General features: G+C 41.4%; 1 protein-coding gene across 5 annotated transcripts in view; it reads right to left on the bottom strand.

Annotated features, from left to right (window-relative positions):
* The window catches only part of CIT (citron rho-interacting serine/threonine kinase), a 177,241-nt gene that overhangs the window by 79,062 nt on the left and 81,498 nt on the right, over positions 1-16,681 (bottom strand). For 4 of the 5 annotated variants that reach the window (XM_069081488.1, XM_069081489.1, XM_069081490.1 and 1 more), the window contains 11 exons: positions 16,318-16,423; positions 15,276-15,419; positions 13,963-14,082; positions 12,378-12,548; positions 12,038-12,091; positions 11,449-11,502; positions 9,599-9,739; positions 8,065-8,190; positions 3,687-3,782; positions 1,158-1,274; positions 363-472 (listed from right to left, as the gene is read on the bottom strand). In XM_069081488.1, the coding sequence (XP_068937589.1) occupies positions 363-472; positions 1,158-1,274; positions 3,687-3,782; positions 8,065-8,190; positions 9,599-9,739; positions 11,449-11,502; positions 12,038-12,091; positions 12,378-12,548; positions 13,963-14,082; positions 15,276-15,419; positions 16,318-16,423 (1,239 nt within the window). The other variant, XM_069081492.1, reaches the window with a different exon arrangement.

The raw sequence follows: 16,681 nt of genomic DNA, 5'->3' as shown, positions 1-16,681 counted from the left end.
TGTCTCTTATCTCCCCCAACTGAAAATGTATTGCACAGGCTATCTAAGTTTTTATCCAAGCCTGACAAAATAATAAAAGACACTAGGCCAAGCTTAGATTCCTGGGTCATTCTGTGGGAGACATCCTTCCAAGGAAACGTCAAACCATCAGGTGGAAAGGAAAGAAATGGTTGACTTGTGACACTTAGATGATACGAACATTATACAAAAAGAAAGGTTCTGTAGCTCTGAGCAAAGGTGTGGGTGTTTTACAAATCAAAGGAATTGAATGCAATTTACCAAAAAGAAAGCATGTGTGGCTGGCACCTGGAGAGTGAACCCTAGAATGCACCCAAGAAAGCAGTTAGAATTAGGAGACTTACATGTTCCGCTGGGTAAAAAGGCTGCTATTTGCTGCCAATTTATTTGCTTCTGATAACTCCACTATTCTCTGTTCCAGAGACCTGATCTTGGAATCCATAGCATTGATCATCTGAAACACAATACTCCTTTAGACAACATACATCTGAGAATGCCATCAGTTAAGTCAGGATTCATGGTCAGTGACAGTCACATCTAGAATACTTATGAGCTGGCCACAGGCAAAGACTGACTCAAAAAGCTTTTAACATGTCGGTCATAAAAGTCATGGACACAAGTTGATATGCAGTTCCTCTTCTAAGCCAGAAACAAAAATAAGCAGCTTCCATAAAGTGTTTTGAAGAACCACAATTAAATGGGTACATATTTACATGTCATTAGCTAATGTGTGGGATTCATTCTCAGGAATTTTTAAGTGAAAAATATGTCATTTCTTCATCTGTTACTCCATCATTGTCTCCAACTGCCTATAACAGACGTACATAACTAAGAAAGGGAAGACACACAAAGCAAAGGAAGAGGAAAATGCAATTACAAAACACCCTGCCACAGTTCTCACGTCACCCCCGGGAGGACACTACCCAAGAGGGTGACATCACACCACATAACAGGGTTTTGTCAGGGTGATTTTCTGTGAGGAAGTCATGTTCCATGCTGCTCCCTTGCAAAGACCTAGTACAATGATGATTAGCAAAAGAGAAACAACAGCCCAGGAATGGAGGCTTGTCAAGCACGTGGCCCGCAGTGCATGGTAAGAAACAATTGCTCCCAGTGCTTTCCAGTTTGGCTCCACCTACCGCCTTCTGCTCACTGAGAATCTTGCTTTTTTCGTGCGCTTCTTCCTCGTGTCTTTGCATCATATTCTCGAGAGTTTCTTTGTCAGCGAGATCTTTCTTTATCTGATTGTCCAGCACCTGAAGGAAACAGAAGAGTCAATGCATGACCTAAGGACCCCAGCTTAGCAGAAAGACTAAACAGGGGCGCTTGGGAGGGCTGCTGCCCAGGAAAAGGCGAGGAGAAGAGGAGGAGCAGGGAAGAAGCCAAGGCCTCCAAACTTCGGGGCAAGCAGTAAATACTGACAGGGGGGAGGCAATTATCAGGGGGCAGTTTACTCCAAATTAATACCATCCATTGGAAAAATAATGGGTAGAGTCATTCTAAGTGCCTGTTTAAAACTAGCTGCCTTACAGTCTACAGAGGCAAACTGCACAGGTCAGCTAAACAGCATTTAGGGGAAGGCAGAAGAAAAAAAGAACTTGCTCTCTAACTGGGCCTAGAAAAAAAACCTCTTGTGGCCAGCAGATGCTGCCTGTGATCTGGAGCACCAGAACAGCGTTCGTCAAACCACTGAGCAGGTATCGCGCTTCTCTTCTCAATAAATACCATCTATTCCTAGCCACCTTTAGGATGAGCCTCAATTTATAAGAACTGTGTTCTTATATAAACCGTGTTCTTCACTGATGAACAAAGTAGAATTTGGGATGTGGAATTAGCCTTCTGTGGTTGACTGCTAAGCCTGAGGACAGAGGGCAGAATTCCAAAGTAACAGCAGGTAGTTTCACATCCCCAACCAATAAACAAGGTAAAACACTGTCTAAGATGGCTGGCTCAAGTCGAATTAAGTAGATGCTAGAAAAGGCACGATGTGAGCCACTGTCCTCCATACATCTGCTTCCATCTAGCTAAGGAAGAAACACATCTCTGAGAAGAGGAAGCTTTCCCATTGGAGAAGCCACGTGTTCCTAGAGCTGATCATTCCAATGGAAGCATCTTTTGCTGCCATGAGGTAACAAAAGGTGACACTGTCACCATCTACCAGTTGGACTGAATGTCCTAGGAAGAACGTGGTCCTCCCTGCCGACAAAAATAAAAATTAGGAAAAAAGACTTCAAGCTCTTTGAAAGCTACCCCATGCTTCTCAGTCATGTAGATTAACCTAAATGATGCTAACCACATCAAGAGGGACAATAGGGTGTTGAAAATAAAGCTGAAAGAATTGGGGACACTGGCAGGGCTCATGTCTTTTCTATCAAGTCTGTTAAAAAGGAGAGCTAGTTTCACCAATCACAAGGACATCCTGCTAAAAAAGACGAGACAGCCGGAATAGGGCTTGTCTAATGAAGAAAGGAAAGAACACATTTCAAAGAACTGATGTCATGAGAAGGGCTTTAAACTAGGGCCAATGTATAAAAAATATTAGCAGCTGGTATGAACACAAAAGGTAAAGATAGGGCCATGGGGAGACAGGAGGAACACATTGGGACAGGCTGCCAGATCCCTTGGATGCTCATGTCACAATTCTAAAATTATGACAAGACACATACTGAGAGAGGGAGAAAATAGAGAGTTTTGGTACATGATCAAAACTGTGACCTAAATGGCATTACAGATTCCTAGTGGGACAATTCAAGACCATAACAGCAGTAATAAGACATAACAATTATTCAAAAGAGACAAGCTGGGGAAGGAGGGAACATGAGAGCAGGGAGGAAGAATAGAAAGGTTAAAGCTCTTGCTATCAAGAACCTATGTATTTGCAGTCAGGTCTGAAAAAGTAAAAAGGATGGACCTGTAGTAAACTTTAAGGGGGAAAAACAAGGAGAATGTTCAGAAACAGAGCCTACCACAGATATCTAAGTGAAGATGAGGTCGTTTTTTCTAAACAGGTAACATAAATCGAACCAACTTGTGCTGGGAGACTTTCATAACCCAGCTGGCCAATGTGAAGAAAACTTCAAGTTACAGGCTGCCCTCTAAGTTGGAAACATTTTTTATTATCCTGATAGGAATTTAGGGACCAACAGGTTAGAATCTGAGCTGAAGGGGTTTGGTGTCCACAGCTTACAGGGTATAGCAGGGAAATGAATACAAGCTCCACTTCCTCTGGCCTTATTTTCTTTTTTTCCCCCAGTGGTTTAAATGGAGAAAAAAAAAAACCAGAAGGGATGCCAAGGGCAGGAGCAGAAGGTGGGGACAGGACATGATTCCAAAAAGAGGAATGGCTCTTCAAGTCCACTGACCATATCAATAATGGCACCAGAGAAAATTTAAGAGCCTCTTCTAAAGTCTGATTTCCAAAGAAGATGGAATGAGGTCGAGTCTTCATCTCAAAAATGATAAGGTAAAATATGGTTATCAATGAAATCATACGTCTGACTTCCAAATCCCCACACAGTTAACCCCCAAACCTCCCACGACAGACGAAGGACAGAGTTTACTCAGGGCTCTGTAAGCCTCAGACAAAGAGCCCCCAAGCGACCGGGGAACAGAAAGAGCCTGGGACGCGTACAAAGCGTGTGCTCAGGGAGATGAGAAAGTCTCTTTACTTTAATTTTTTCCTCGTAGAGTTGTTCTTTTTGTTTCAGATGCACCTCTAGGTGCTGGGCTGAGACCTGAGCCTCCCGGTGCTTCTCCTCCAGCTCCTGGATACAAAAGAGTAAAAGGTCAGGTGTGCAGAGGGAATAAATAATACGCCCAAAGTATGTTTAGCACACATGGTTAACATAACTGTGGTATATGCAGTATCATTCACAGGCATTTCCTTCCCCCTCAGAAGGAAAAGAAAACCAGCATTGCTCCTAGGGTGTAATAAGGGCTTTGGTATTTGAAGGCCTGCCACATTCATTCTCTCTCTCTCTCTCTCCCTCCCTCCCTCCTTTCTCTCTCTCTCTCTCTCTCTCTCTCTCGTTTCTAAGGGCAATGCTAGGAAAGCTGGAGTGTAATTAAGCCAGCTCCTGCCTCTAACACTCCCTACTCCGCTACAATGTGAACCCATCAGACAAATAAAGACAGAAAATTTCCTGGAATTATATTTCATTCCTGGAATAGAATTATATTCCATCTTAGTCCATTTCTCTCTGTTAGGTGCTAAGACAGCCTTAAAAGGGGAAAGTAGCAACCTTCATTCTGATAAAAAAAAAAATTTATCACTATTTTTCTGTACTTAAAAACCCAGCATACTACTCAGAAATTCAGCTGGAAGAATAATCTGATGTTTAAAAACCTAAAATACCATAATAAAAACAGATAGACGGATACTGATACATGCAAGTGTGTAGAGATAATGCCATGTAAAAAAACACAAAATGGTGCTGATTGTAATTAAGTGAAAATTTACACATGTGCATTAAAGGTCAGACATTAACAATGGAGTTATGGAAATCATTTAATATTCATTTTATTTTTCAGCAAAGTCACATTTTAATACTTTAAAACTTTACTTTTGTAAGTACTTGCTCATGTTCCTGGCTGGGGGAAGGGGGCTCTACAAATACGTGGTTGAGATTAAACTGTTCCATGTGTCTATCATTTAGCAACCATCTCATTTGTTTGCTAACATCAGTGTGGTCTTTAGAGCGACATCCTGTCAATAGGCACATACTCCAAATGCAAAGCCATCCCTATACACTAGAATTCCCAGAAGTCTGGACCCATAGGTCAGTGAAGGCCACCACAAAAATCATTACATCAGATCTGCACCTGATTCTACAGAGAACTGCTAGGCAACGTTCCTCTGAAGTGAAGGGCAAGGAAATTGGCAAAATTATATACATACAAACAAAAGAAAGTCACATGCACACAAATTACTAAAATTCTGAGATTTAAGATTTTTTTCATTCTAATAAAGCAATGTGCACAGTATAGTTTGAAATATAGAAATTCTTGAAAAGCTGAATGTGAAAAGAATGACCAACATAGCAACATTTTAAATAGAGGCCTAGTGTGGTCTAGTGGAAATCTCAAAGGATGTAGAGACAAAGGACCTAGAGTTGATTTCCATCCCTGCTACTCATCAGCTACGGTGGCACCTTGGACAAGTCACTTAACCTTCTAGGGCTTTCGTGTGCTCATTTTTAGAATGAGGGCGGACTAAGCAAACCCTACAGTCTCTTCATCTCTGATCTAGCCTATGTAGTGACCTTTTTTTAACTGCCACTTAAAGGGCTTAGCACAGTGCCTGGTACATAGTAAGCACTTACTTAAGAAATGTTTACTGAATGAATGAAGCTTTAAAGTCTGCAAGGTCCCTTACAGACAGGATCTCAGTGGTGCCTCAGAACAATCCACATGTAGCAGACACAGAATATATGCCCCATTTTATTCTTCACTACTCCAATGGAACTGTTATCTCATCTAGGTGGATATTCCGTTTAATGATGGAGATCACAACCCATCTAAGCCTGTCCATCCCGGGCCTTTCTTGTCTGGGTCTTTCCATCAGTTCACCAACATGCTGGGGATCCTGCTCTCAGGCTTTAGACATCCCATACCAATGGACCACATGAGCTGTCCACCAGTCATGCCTTCATCCACCGCCCCCCGCCCCCGCCCAGCTATTCCTATCTGCAAATAACACTGTTGATTTTATCAAGTACTAGAACATTACAGAGTCTCCTAAATTAGAGCTATTATGGATCCAAAAAGTTCAGTCTGACTATCCACCAAGGACAAACCAAGTGGATGGAGAATGTTCTGTTGTTCAGGCTAGGATATGCATCTGGAGAGATGTCTAGGGGCTCACAGGTCTCAGACAGTCACTGCCTGTGACCACTGGGCTAAGCCTGTCCCAGAACAGAGTGGGACAGGCTGGTTTTCCTCCAGAGAATGCACAGTTCTTTTCATGAACTCAAGTTTCTCTCTAAAACAAAGGTCCATCTTTTTAGCACCTAAACTTTTCCACTCGGTTGCCTTGTTGGATGTCATGCAATAATACCATGTCATCTACGAATCATCTTTATTTCACAGATGAGAAAATCAGGCTCTGGGGTTTAAGTAACTTGCTCATGGTGACACAGTATCGAGGATGGGATATGAATACAGAGCTTTACTTCTGCCAAGTATGACAGTCTGTCTACTATGCCACACTGATTCTTTTGTAAAAAAACAAGAGTCTCATGTAATTGGAATTATTTCTGAATTTATTTGTTCTCAAAGTTTCCATTTTTGTGATCAGGTATTTTAGAGCAAAGTAAACCTCAAGTGGAAACGATTTCCAAAGCACCATTATTATAAAACTTTAGTCAACATCTCCCATCTGTATCATAGACATCATACAGACCAAAAATACCATCCCTAAACAAAAGGGACCCTCCCATTACTGAACAGACAACACAGAAGTACTTATGTACATGAAAATTTTGTTACTATTAATTGATAAAGATTAAGAAAACAACCAGTAGGAAAAAAGATTAATCCCCACAGCCTGTTTCCAATCCTACTAAATAAAAGCATGGCAACAGAGCCCCAGCAAAAACTCAAATTTCTGAGTCAGGACCCTGACACTCTTATTTCCTGCTAGTAAGTGAGGAAGCAAACACCACGACCCCACCTGCACTCCCAAGGCTTCAGGAGCACCCAACTCCTAGTTTCAGAAGTTTCAGTTTCAAGATGAGATTAAACTTATTTACTACAAACAACATCAGACTCCTGGGTCACAGGAATAGACTAAAATCTGCTTTCTTTGCATGTAGCTTTTTTTTTCTTTAGTGTATATATTTTAGGGCATATTCATTCATTTGATCAGCCTGATAAGGGCAAATACAACTGTTACCCACCTAAATAGCAGCAACCTAAATCATTTGTCAATTAATACCTAAACACTGCTTTCCTAAAAGGATGGGAAACAAAGTGTCCTTTCACTTCTGTATGCTTATGCTCGTTTCAGTTTGCTTAGCACCAGAGACAAAGCTGACCCATTTCTTAAGGTGCATTAATCCCAGCTCAAGGCAACATTCCCATAACCTTTGGGAAGGGGTGTACCTATGCACACATGCATACACACACATCCTTTTTCTAACTTTGAAAATTTTTGAAGTGATTATGAAATTGAGAAGACTGAAAATGTCAGGTAGTTTTAAATTCTCGACATTGCTATTGACACATAATATTAAAACAGAAAGAGGTTAGGATCAGCCCATAGCTTTTCCTTCTGTGCAGTGGAATAACATGGCTTATTTCAAAGACAGCTGCTCTCTCGCAAAGGGAGAATTATCAACAAAGATTCCGTCATTAAGTCCTTCTCATCTTGGTTTTTATTTCTGGGTTAGGGGTTAGGTAGGATGCTGGGGGAGCATTTAAAAACATTCATCTGCTTGCCACCAGGCAGGGGCAGATGGCTCAAGATATCTGTAAAGACCACCAGTGGTTTTGCTCATTAGGTTAATTTGGTCACCAGTGCCTAAAACAGAATCATTATGGTTATTAACCTAAAAAAAGACTTGCTAGAGCTAAAGAAGTTTAAAAAAATCCCAACTGTAGCAGAGAAAGTGAGTGGGCGAGTATGGATCTATGACAAATACTACTCTGAGAAAAACAATTTTGGATGACTAATTTATTCTCTCCGCTACAGGAAACAATCTGGAATTCACTCTTTAAAGCCTAACTCCTTTTCAGGACAGGTACCAAAGAGTTAATAACCATACAAAGCTATGCTGATAATATTTGGTTTATAGTTTTATAAAATTTACAGGAAATGACATAATCTGGTGCAGAAAATGTCAGACAGGGCACCTAATACAAAGATGAAAGTACTCTCGTCAGCCTGTAGCGCTACAGCCACCAGCATTCAGTTTTCCACCTCGTTCTTGGAGAGGATGGACCCAAATGTTCTCTTAGAGCTATGCGGTGACTTCTTTTCCCAGGCGACCTCCTCCTTTTCCCTACAACCTCTGACCCATTATTTTCTCCACCTGTATTCTTGCTCACCAGAATTTTATCAGCCATCTGTTGAATCTGTTGTGACTTAGTCTGGATATCATCCTTCAGTCTGTTTTCTCTGCGTTCCACAGTCTCTAGCCTCTTTACTTGGTTCTCCAGAGAATGGCGTCGTTCCTATAGATCATAATCAACCAACAAATATTTATTGAGCAGCTCAATGGGCCAAGCACTGCATTAAGTGGTGTGAAGAATTACAAAAGAAATCTGTGACATGATCTTTGACCTCAACATTTTTACAGTCTAACTGGGGAGACAAGACATGAAACAACTGCAAACAAAACGATAGGGAATGAAGTAACAAATTACATGGTACAAACCCTAAGGGTTATAAGATCTTAAAGGTGAGAGGGTGAACAGAAAGGGCTGCTTCATGGAAAAGGCGGGCTGTAGGATGGGGATAAAAGAAAAAGAGGAGAGGAGAGGGTAGTCATCCCACACGAAAGGAATAACATGAGTCTTAAAATGGGGAGGACAATGAGCACAGCACATTCAAGGGACAATGAGGAAATCAACCTATTTAGACTAGAGACTGTGCGTGAGGGGTGGTACAGAGTAAAACCGAATCAATAGGATGACACAGGACACAGGCCTCACAAGGGAGGCAGAGACCTTTAATGTGCTTTGAAGCAGGAAAACAATCCAGGGCTCAGAGCTGGTAAATGACGTGACGTAAACAATGTCTTTATATCCTCAGTACTCAGCACAATGCCTGGCACACGGGACGCGTTTCACAAATGCTTTTGACTGACTGATCGCTTTGGTGGGGCACACAGGCTACAGTTGGAGGGGGAAAGTATGGAGCTAAAAAGGCTTACCAAGAGCTTGCTGCAGTCATCTAAGTAGAAGGTCATGAGGACCTAGATTAGGGTGGTGGCAAAGGGACTGGAGAGATATTGTAAAGAAAAAAAATCAAGAAACCTTGATGACTGACGGAATGAAAGCCAAGTATGAGTTAAAGACAGAACCGAAGCATCAAGCCTAAAGTTAAGTGACTGGGAGAATTCGAAAAGAAGAAACCGGAAGGGAGGGCTGACTTGAGGAAGAGGACCGCTTCAAGATTGACCAAGATGATCAATTCTCTGGGGCTGTGCTGGGACTTAGGGTCCAATGAGTGACTTGAGACATGAAAGCAGAGTCTGGGTGGTAAGAGAACGAAACTAAAGATAAGGATTTCAACGTCATAAGGATAGAGATGACATAGAGTTAAAGCCATGAGAAAGGGTGGACTCTCAGCTATAGAACACGGAAAGAAGAACAGGACTGACTGACACTGACCTATACAAAGAGGAGTTCTTACAGATCACGGAGAGGATCGGAGAACAATTAGTGGAAACAAGAACATCACAACCGAAAACCGTCCTATTTCAAGCTGCATCCTAAAGGCTCTCAGGTCCTAAAACGATTCAAAGTAAGCATGGCGGAGAGCAGCAGTAGATGGCCAAGGCTGGCACTGCTCCCTTCTCGGTGCTCCAACATCACAGTGCTTCTCATCACTCCCCGCAGGCCGAAGCATTCCACTCACCTCTGCTTCAAACAACTTCTTGCGCATGCCTTCAGAGGAGTCTTCGCGGTTCTGCAGCTTCTCCAGCTCTCTCTCCGCTCGCTCCTTGGCCTGACGAATATTCTGAAGCAGTTCAGTGGCTTCGGAGCTGGCTTTCACAGCCTAAAGGAATACAAACAACTCCTGCTTACGTAGCACTTTACCGTATAGTCTATTTTCACCACTGTCTTAGAAGGCAGGCAGTACAAATATTATTACCCCCAGTTTATAAATGAGAAAACTGAGGCTAAGTGAGGGTAAGGGTCTTGCCCATAGTCACAAAGCCCAGAAGGAGCCAAGCTCAGTCTTGAACCCAAGACTTTGGACTACAGATCCAATACTCTTGATTTCAACTGCATCACAGGAATGGGGACATGACCTGAGATGTCATCAGTATAGTAACTCCCAGACAAAGAAACCCCCGCTATCAAGACAGGTCAGCATCTTCTCTTTAACTTAGAATCTCAGAGCTATTTGGGGACAATAGGAAGGAAGTTAAACGACTTGTCCAGAATCACACAGCCACTTGGGTTTAAGATGGAACTTAAGCCACACCTCCCTGACACTAAGGCCAGTTTTGCCCACTAAATCACCTTGCCTCTCATCGAAACTGCAGACTGTTGAAAAATACCACAAAATAAACCTCCCCTGGGCAGAAGAGTCATAGTGGCCAGAGTAATTTACATGTATTAAACACTGGCTATCCTTCTTGGAATAATGTTTAGTAAACTGTTAATTATCCCAGAAAATAAATCAACAGAGATGCTACCATATTGAATTTAGACCAAAATCTCACAATCTCTATTTAATTTGTTTTTGACATAGAACTTTAAAATAACTTGTCATTTCTATCTAGAACAGGGGGTTGTGAATTTGTTTTGTTTTTAATATCTTAATAATGATATATTTCAATAGAACTGGCTTCCCTTGTAATCCTCTGTATTTTACTTTATGCATTTAAAAATATGACTTGGAGAAGGGGTCACAGAGGGGTCCATGACACAGAAATGATAAAGAACTCTGATGTAGATAAGGACAGACAAATAGTAAAAGCACTTGCTTGAATGAAGACAAAGCAAATGCTCATTAGAGTCCAGATTGACCAGGAGTTGGCATTTACCCAACCACATACACTGACATATTCAACAACCACAATCTTAAAATCTTAGAACTGGGTTTCTAGCCTTTTAAAATAACACTTCAAACAATCAACTGAGAGATTTGTCTTGCTACCACTGGTACATTGTAAATTTCCTGGACCACCATTCCTTCCTCCATGGAAACACAAGCTGGCTATGGTTCTCTACAATGGAGATTCTCTAGGTCACATCTGGCCTCTGGGAGGTGAGTTTCTGATTTTAAAATACACTGGAAAACTGACTAGGTCACAACCAAAGCACTCTTCATTTCTGAACATATAAAACAGTGAATACATCCTGAGGCTAAAGAAAGTAGCCTCCAAGTTTCTGAAGTATTATAACTAGAATTTCTGCTTTCTAGTTTAACACACACTGCTGACAGGCCTCAGGAGAGGAAGCAGAGTGAGAGTTCTGATTTCCACTAAGAGTTCACTCCTCCTCCTCCTGTATTGCCTTGGCGTTCTGCCTAATTCGGTTTCTTCTTTTTTTTTCTTTTTTGGAGGGAAGGCAGGGCAATTGGGGTTAAGTGACTTGTCCAAAGTCACACAGCTAGGTGTCTGAGGCTGGATTTGAACCTGACTCCAGGGCCGGTGCTCTATTCACTGCGCCACCTAGCCTCCCCTTCTAATTCGGTTTCTTTCATCCTCAGTCCCAGGGCTGAAGAAGAAGCACAGGTAATCACTGTTGCCTCACCTTGGCCAGCTTCTCTTGTAGCTCCTGGATTTTGAGCTGCTGTTCAGCATTCACCTAGAATCACAAGCACGGAAAATAAAACAAAAAGCAAACAGATATTGAACCCCATAATATACTATGTATCTCAGTGCTGGTTGCTGGAAGCCACGGTAGGATGTTGGGGTGGGGTTGGTTGGCATTTCTAGGAACTTACTCACAGAGAAGTCCACAGATAAGACAGTACTGTCTTACTGAGGCTCCTTTATGCTCATCTCATCAACATATCAAACATCTCCAATACTATGTGGGAATGGCACATGGAGATAATGTTTTTTAAAACTCGAAGTTTTAAGAGAGAAGTTTTATTCATATTTCCTAAAGCATTTGTGGCTACTTGCCACAAGAGTCTATATGCCCTTACAAACATGACTAATTTCATTTCTACCTAGTTATTACTCAATTAAAAATGATTAAACTAGAGAATCTGACCCCCAAAATGCCAAACCATACTTCCTATTCATTCCAAGATTATCCTAGATTACTTAATATCTAGTGGTATTAACATACTAATCCCCTAAGAATAACTAGTGACATTAATCATGAAAAATACCTTTTCCAGTTTGGAATACAATTCTCCTACTTCAACCTTCCCTTGATCTTTAGCCTGTAGTTTAAAAAAAAAACATAAAATAATTTACAGGAGGGAACATTTTAAAAATTGAACGGTTCTTCTAAGAAATGCTACCTTTGTTTTTACTCTAATAAGGATCAAAAAATTTCTCAGACCTCCTGTTATCTCCCAAACTTCCTCACCAGGAAAAAAAAAATCACTTTCTCACTATTTCTGAAACTATAAAAGTATTCAGAAGCATTTTTCACTTACCAATCCCACCCTAGAAATATTTAAAAAACTGAAAGGTAAGCTGCCTACTCAGGAAGGCCTTAGCTACCTTCATCAATTTATTCTGACATTCTGTGGCTTTGCGTTTGAATTCTTCAGCTGCTAACCGAGACTCTCTCAACTCAGATTCATAGAGATCACTACGTCTTCTGGCAGAAACAAGATCCTCCTCCAACTGATTCATCATCAACCTCATCTCTTCTACTTGAGCCTGATACTCCTAAAGAAGAGAAAAAGAAAATATTTGTACCTAATAAAATACAAAAAGTGGGAAAATGGATAGAACACCAAATGTTAACTCCTCTACAGACATCACAGGAAAGATAGATAAAGAGAATGGCAAGAGACAAAAATGGAGAAGCAAAGAAAGAGATGGAAAGAAATACAGACACACAGAGAAAAGAAAAATGTATAATAATCATATAAATCTTCAAAATGATTTATGAAACAATAGGTAGCATTAGTAAGACCACTGAAAGAGAAGGTATGTGACATTAATAAGATACTTCAAGTACTTCACAATATGGAGAGAATTTTCAGGAATTTTTTTTACATGGTATGTAAACTGAAACTGAAGCACCCATTGCTTAAGCATTTCGGATAAACTACCTGCTTACACAGAATTGTCCTCCAAGGGCAATCATTTCTACAGATTCTAGAGAATTTTGTGCCTCTACTGAATACAGTACACTTCCTTAAAATGAATATCTTCTACTGCATAAAGGATTATTTAAAGTCTCAGTGGAAAAAAACTGAAAGAGAAACAAGTTAGGTCACTTTCTCAACGTAGATTCCTTTGGGCCCAAACTCAAAGAGGAATGAAGAATTTAGCATTGTACCTGAAATCGTCTTTATTCTAGAAAACAGAAAAATTTAGAAAATGTTAGATCTACTCAAAATGCTCTGTGAGAAGAATTCCAAAGAAGATATTAAATAGTTCCCTAAAGTAAATGTTTTGGAGTAATTCAAATCATGAAACTTTTTTAAAACTTGAAAAAAGTGAATTTCTGAACCCCAAGGTTTCAAAATGAAATCAAATGAAAAGGTAGTAGATAAAAGAATCCTGAGTAAACTACAAAAAATACTTACTAGAGAAATTAAAACTATGTCTATAGATATAAAAAGTATTTCTCTAAGTAAAAGAATAAATTATAAGTAAATGTGGTGGGATGAGGATGGGAAACCAATCAACTCTGTTGTTGTTCAGTCATTTCAGACGTGCAACTCTAACTTTGCAGATGGTCTTCTTAAGTTGCTCCAAAATATTCTTCCTCTATAGACAACCAGTGATCCATGTCTCCAAGCTTAGCTTGGTCTGGTCCTCAGACAATTAACCTCCAGTCAATCCCTGGCATCTGAAGCCTATCCGGCTTTGGTAGCACCTACCAGAGCAAAGTCTTTGGGAAGTCAAAGGCACCTTCACCCTGCAAGAGAGCTCCAGAGTAGTAGTTTAGCGGAGGAAGGGAAAAAGAGAAAGAGGGAAAGCAGGAGCGAGAGGGAAGAAGAGAAGGACAGAGAGAGAAAGAGAAAGAGAGCATGTGTGTGTGTGTGTGTTTCTCCTACTAAAAGTAAGAACCAGAAATAGGAATAGTCAGATTAACCACTCTGCTCCCCAAAAAGCAAAGCGGCGATACCTGTTCTTTGATCTCTTGCAGCTTTCGACTCTGCTCTCGAATATCATGGAGAAGCTGCAATGCCTTGTCGTCCTCCTGGGATACTTCCATCCGGGCCTGCTCCAAACTTCGCTTTAGACTCTGTAGAAAGCAAAATGTTTAATACATAGACCTTTTCACCCTTTCTGTTTGAAATGTATAATTAAGAGAACACCAAGCCGCTTCAAAGACACTGAGACAGATTCAGGTGACAGACCCAAGTTTACGGGTTCCCATTTGTTACAGCTGAATTCCAGTTTTCTATCTGTACACACCTCTTGCCTTTAGTTCCCTGACAGCCCCCACCTCAATGTATTACCCTGCAGAGAAAATGAAACCACAGCTTGGTACCACTGACCAACCATGTTTTCGCTTACTCCTGTATTGAAGACCCACAATCATTCAATCACTATAAACACAGTACCGTTAAGGGACATCAGTCAGAATCTTTTTCAAATCAATTACTTCCACTCTTCTCAAGAGTCCCAAAGGAGCAATGGCTTCATTCTTTGCTCAGTCTTAAGACCTTAACTAGTCTATTTCTACCTCCTGTCTTATGTTTCCTGCACACCTTTCATCCAGAAGGCTCCCACAAAGCTTTAGAGACATTGAAATATCTATCTGTATGAATAACTTCACCCACTGCTGAAACGCAGCCAATCCTGGAATGGAAACACAGCAGTTACTCTTAATCAGCAATGCTATATAGATTTCCTCTCCTTTATAAAAACTAGAGACTATGTGCGATTCAAGTTACAAAGCATGTTTTAGTTAGGCGAATCATAAACACCTGGATGGAGACAATGGAGAAGACAGTCAGTCACAGGATCTTCAATGGTAAGTAACTTGGGACCTTAAAATACTGTTCTGGGAACACCAGTTCTCTGGCCCTAGACTAGAAAATCAGTCCCAGGCCAATCACAACATACCCTACGTCAGCCAAGTCACATTCTAATTTCTATTGGGGAGTATGACTAAGTACCAGCCAAGTCTGTTACCATTTAAACCAAAGAGATGTGGCTTTCAGACAAGCCACAGAACCCTTTGAGGATACCAAGAATAGTTGCACTCAGACTTCTTGCTTGGGTTGAGTTTCCTCTCTTTGGCTACCTCAACATTTGGTTGTCAGTCCTCTGCAAATGACGGTTATACTGTCTGTCTCCAGTATAGGCTCCCTCTGTCCATCTCCTACCTTACCTCATACTATAGGCCTCACTGATACCACCATGGAACATGATGAGAGACAAACAGGGCATGGCTACCTCCAAGGGAAAAAGACTATGGGAAAGGCTCACACTGCATTCTGTGATGTAAGTAGCCAGGTCCTGCTCCAGGAGGGATCTCTGGGTTTCAGAGGCCTTCAGCTCCACCTCCTTTTGACTAAGCACGGCCTCCACCTCAGACACTCTCCGGTGCAACCGTGTCATTTCCTGCTCCATCTGCAATAAATACACCGACAGGTTAAGAGGGCCAAGTGTGGCTAATTTCAAAATACATTAGGCGCAGGGAGATTTTTCCAGTGGTCTATAACAGACCACCTTATTGGCCAGCCTCTAAGGAATCCACAAAGGTTGTTTAGATGTTAATACCATTGTCTCTGGTCCTGGTTTGCACAGTTCTTCTTAAGGATAGGCACCAACGCTAAGTCATTCCATTCATTCAAGCCGCTTGTTCACATTCGATCACTTCTCTACCCCAGTTAGCAAAGAAGCCACAACCATCATTTTTCACCTGTTTCTGCAGATGTCACTTTAACTTTATCCCAAATCCATCTTGAACCAGAGGATTCTCCCCCATCTCCTTGTAAGGAACTAGAGGACAAATCCAGCACAGAGAAAGGGTATAAAGATACCTCTGCTCTCAAGAGTCTCAAACGAGCAGTGAGTTTTAATAGCTTCCAGTCAGTCCCCTCTATGCAGGAACAGTGATTGTTATGAGATGTTGAGCACAATCAATAAAGCGGCCACAGTTACATAAGGAGAGACTTAAAGGCTAAGAAGACAGACTTCGGACCCTTCAAAGCAGCTAGGCCGTGTCTCTGCCAGTGAGGAGGGGCAAGGGCCACCTGCTGGAAGAAGCAGTCATCTGGGTCATGCTGAGAAAAGGACTGTTTTAAATCCAGTGCCTCCTCTGGTTAAGATTAAGATATTTACAGCCAAGTCAAGGCCTGAACTCATCTCCTTCTGTACTGATGTAGGAGAAACTTCAGCGAAGAAGGAGCACTGCTCTCTACGGATCTGCTGGGTCAGCACATCAGCAGCAACGGGCTGATCCCTCGGCATAAACAGGCTGAAGAATCCTGGAGCAAGGAGGGAGGCCAGCCGCAGGAATAAATACCTTGTGACACTTGTCCTGAGTGTCTTGTAGCTCTTTGCTCTTGATAAGAAGTTTCTTTTCCATGGAGCTAATCTTGGCAGGAGAGTCCAAACCTGATACAACAGACCTAAACAAAGCCAAACACCACGTAAATAGAGACAAATGATGGGCCAAAAGTATCATTCAGAACACTGCTGGTTACACAACAAACTGAGTGTGTAGGTGTTACATCTGTGACTGGCTAGCTCACTTGGTTTGGAATAAAGTATTAATGAAATCAGTGTCCTGAGTTTAGTCCCCAGCTTGGCCCGTTAGCTTTGCCCTAACCCGGGGTCAGGTATTAAACCAACATACCTGGAACAAAAGAATTAAGAGGGATACTACT

The sequence above is a fragment of the Petaurus breviceps genome, unplaced genomic scaffold (genome assembly GCF_028583685.1).
Source record: "Petaurus breviceps papuanus isolate PSGF00001 unplaced genomic scaffold, PetGlider_PUasm1.0 99, whole genome shotgun sequence".
Classification (NCBI taxonomy): domain Eukaryota; kingdom Metazoa; phylum Chordata; class Mammalia; order Diprotodontia; family Petauridae; genus Petaurus; species Petaurus breviceps.
Note: the sequence above shows the minus strand (reverse complement) of the source record. Positions and strands in the feature narration are given on the sequence as shown.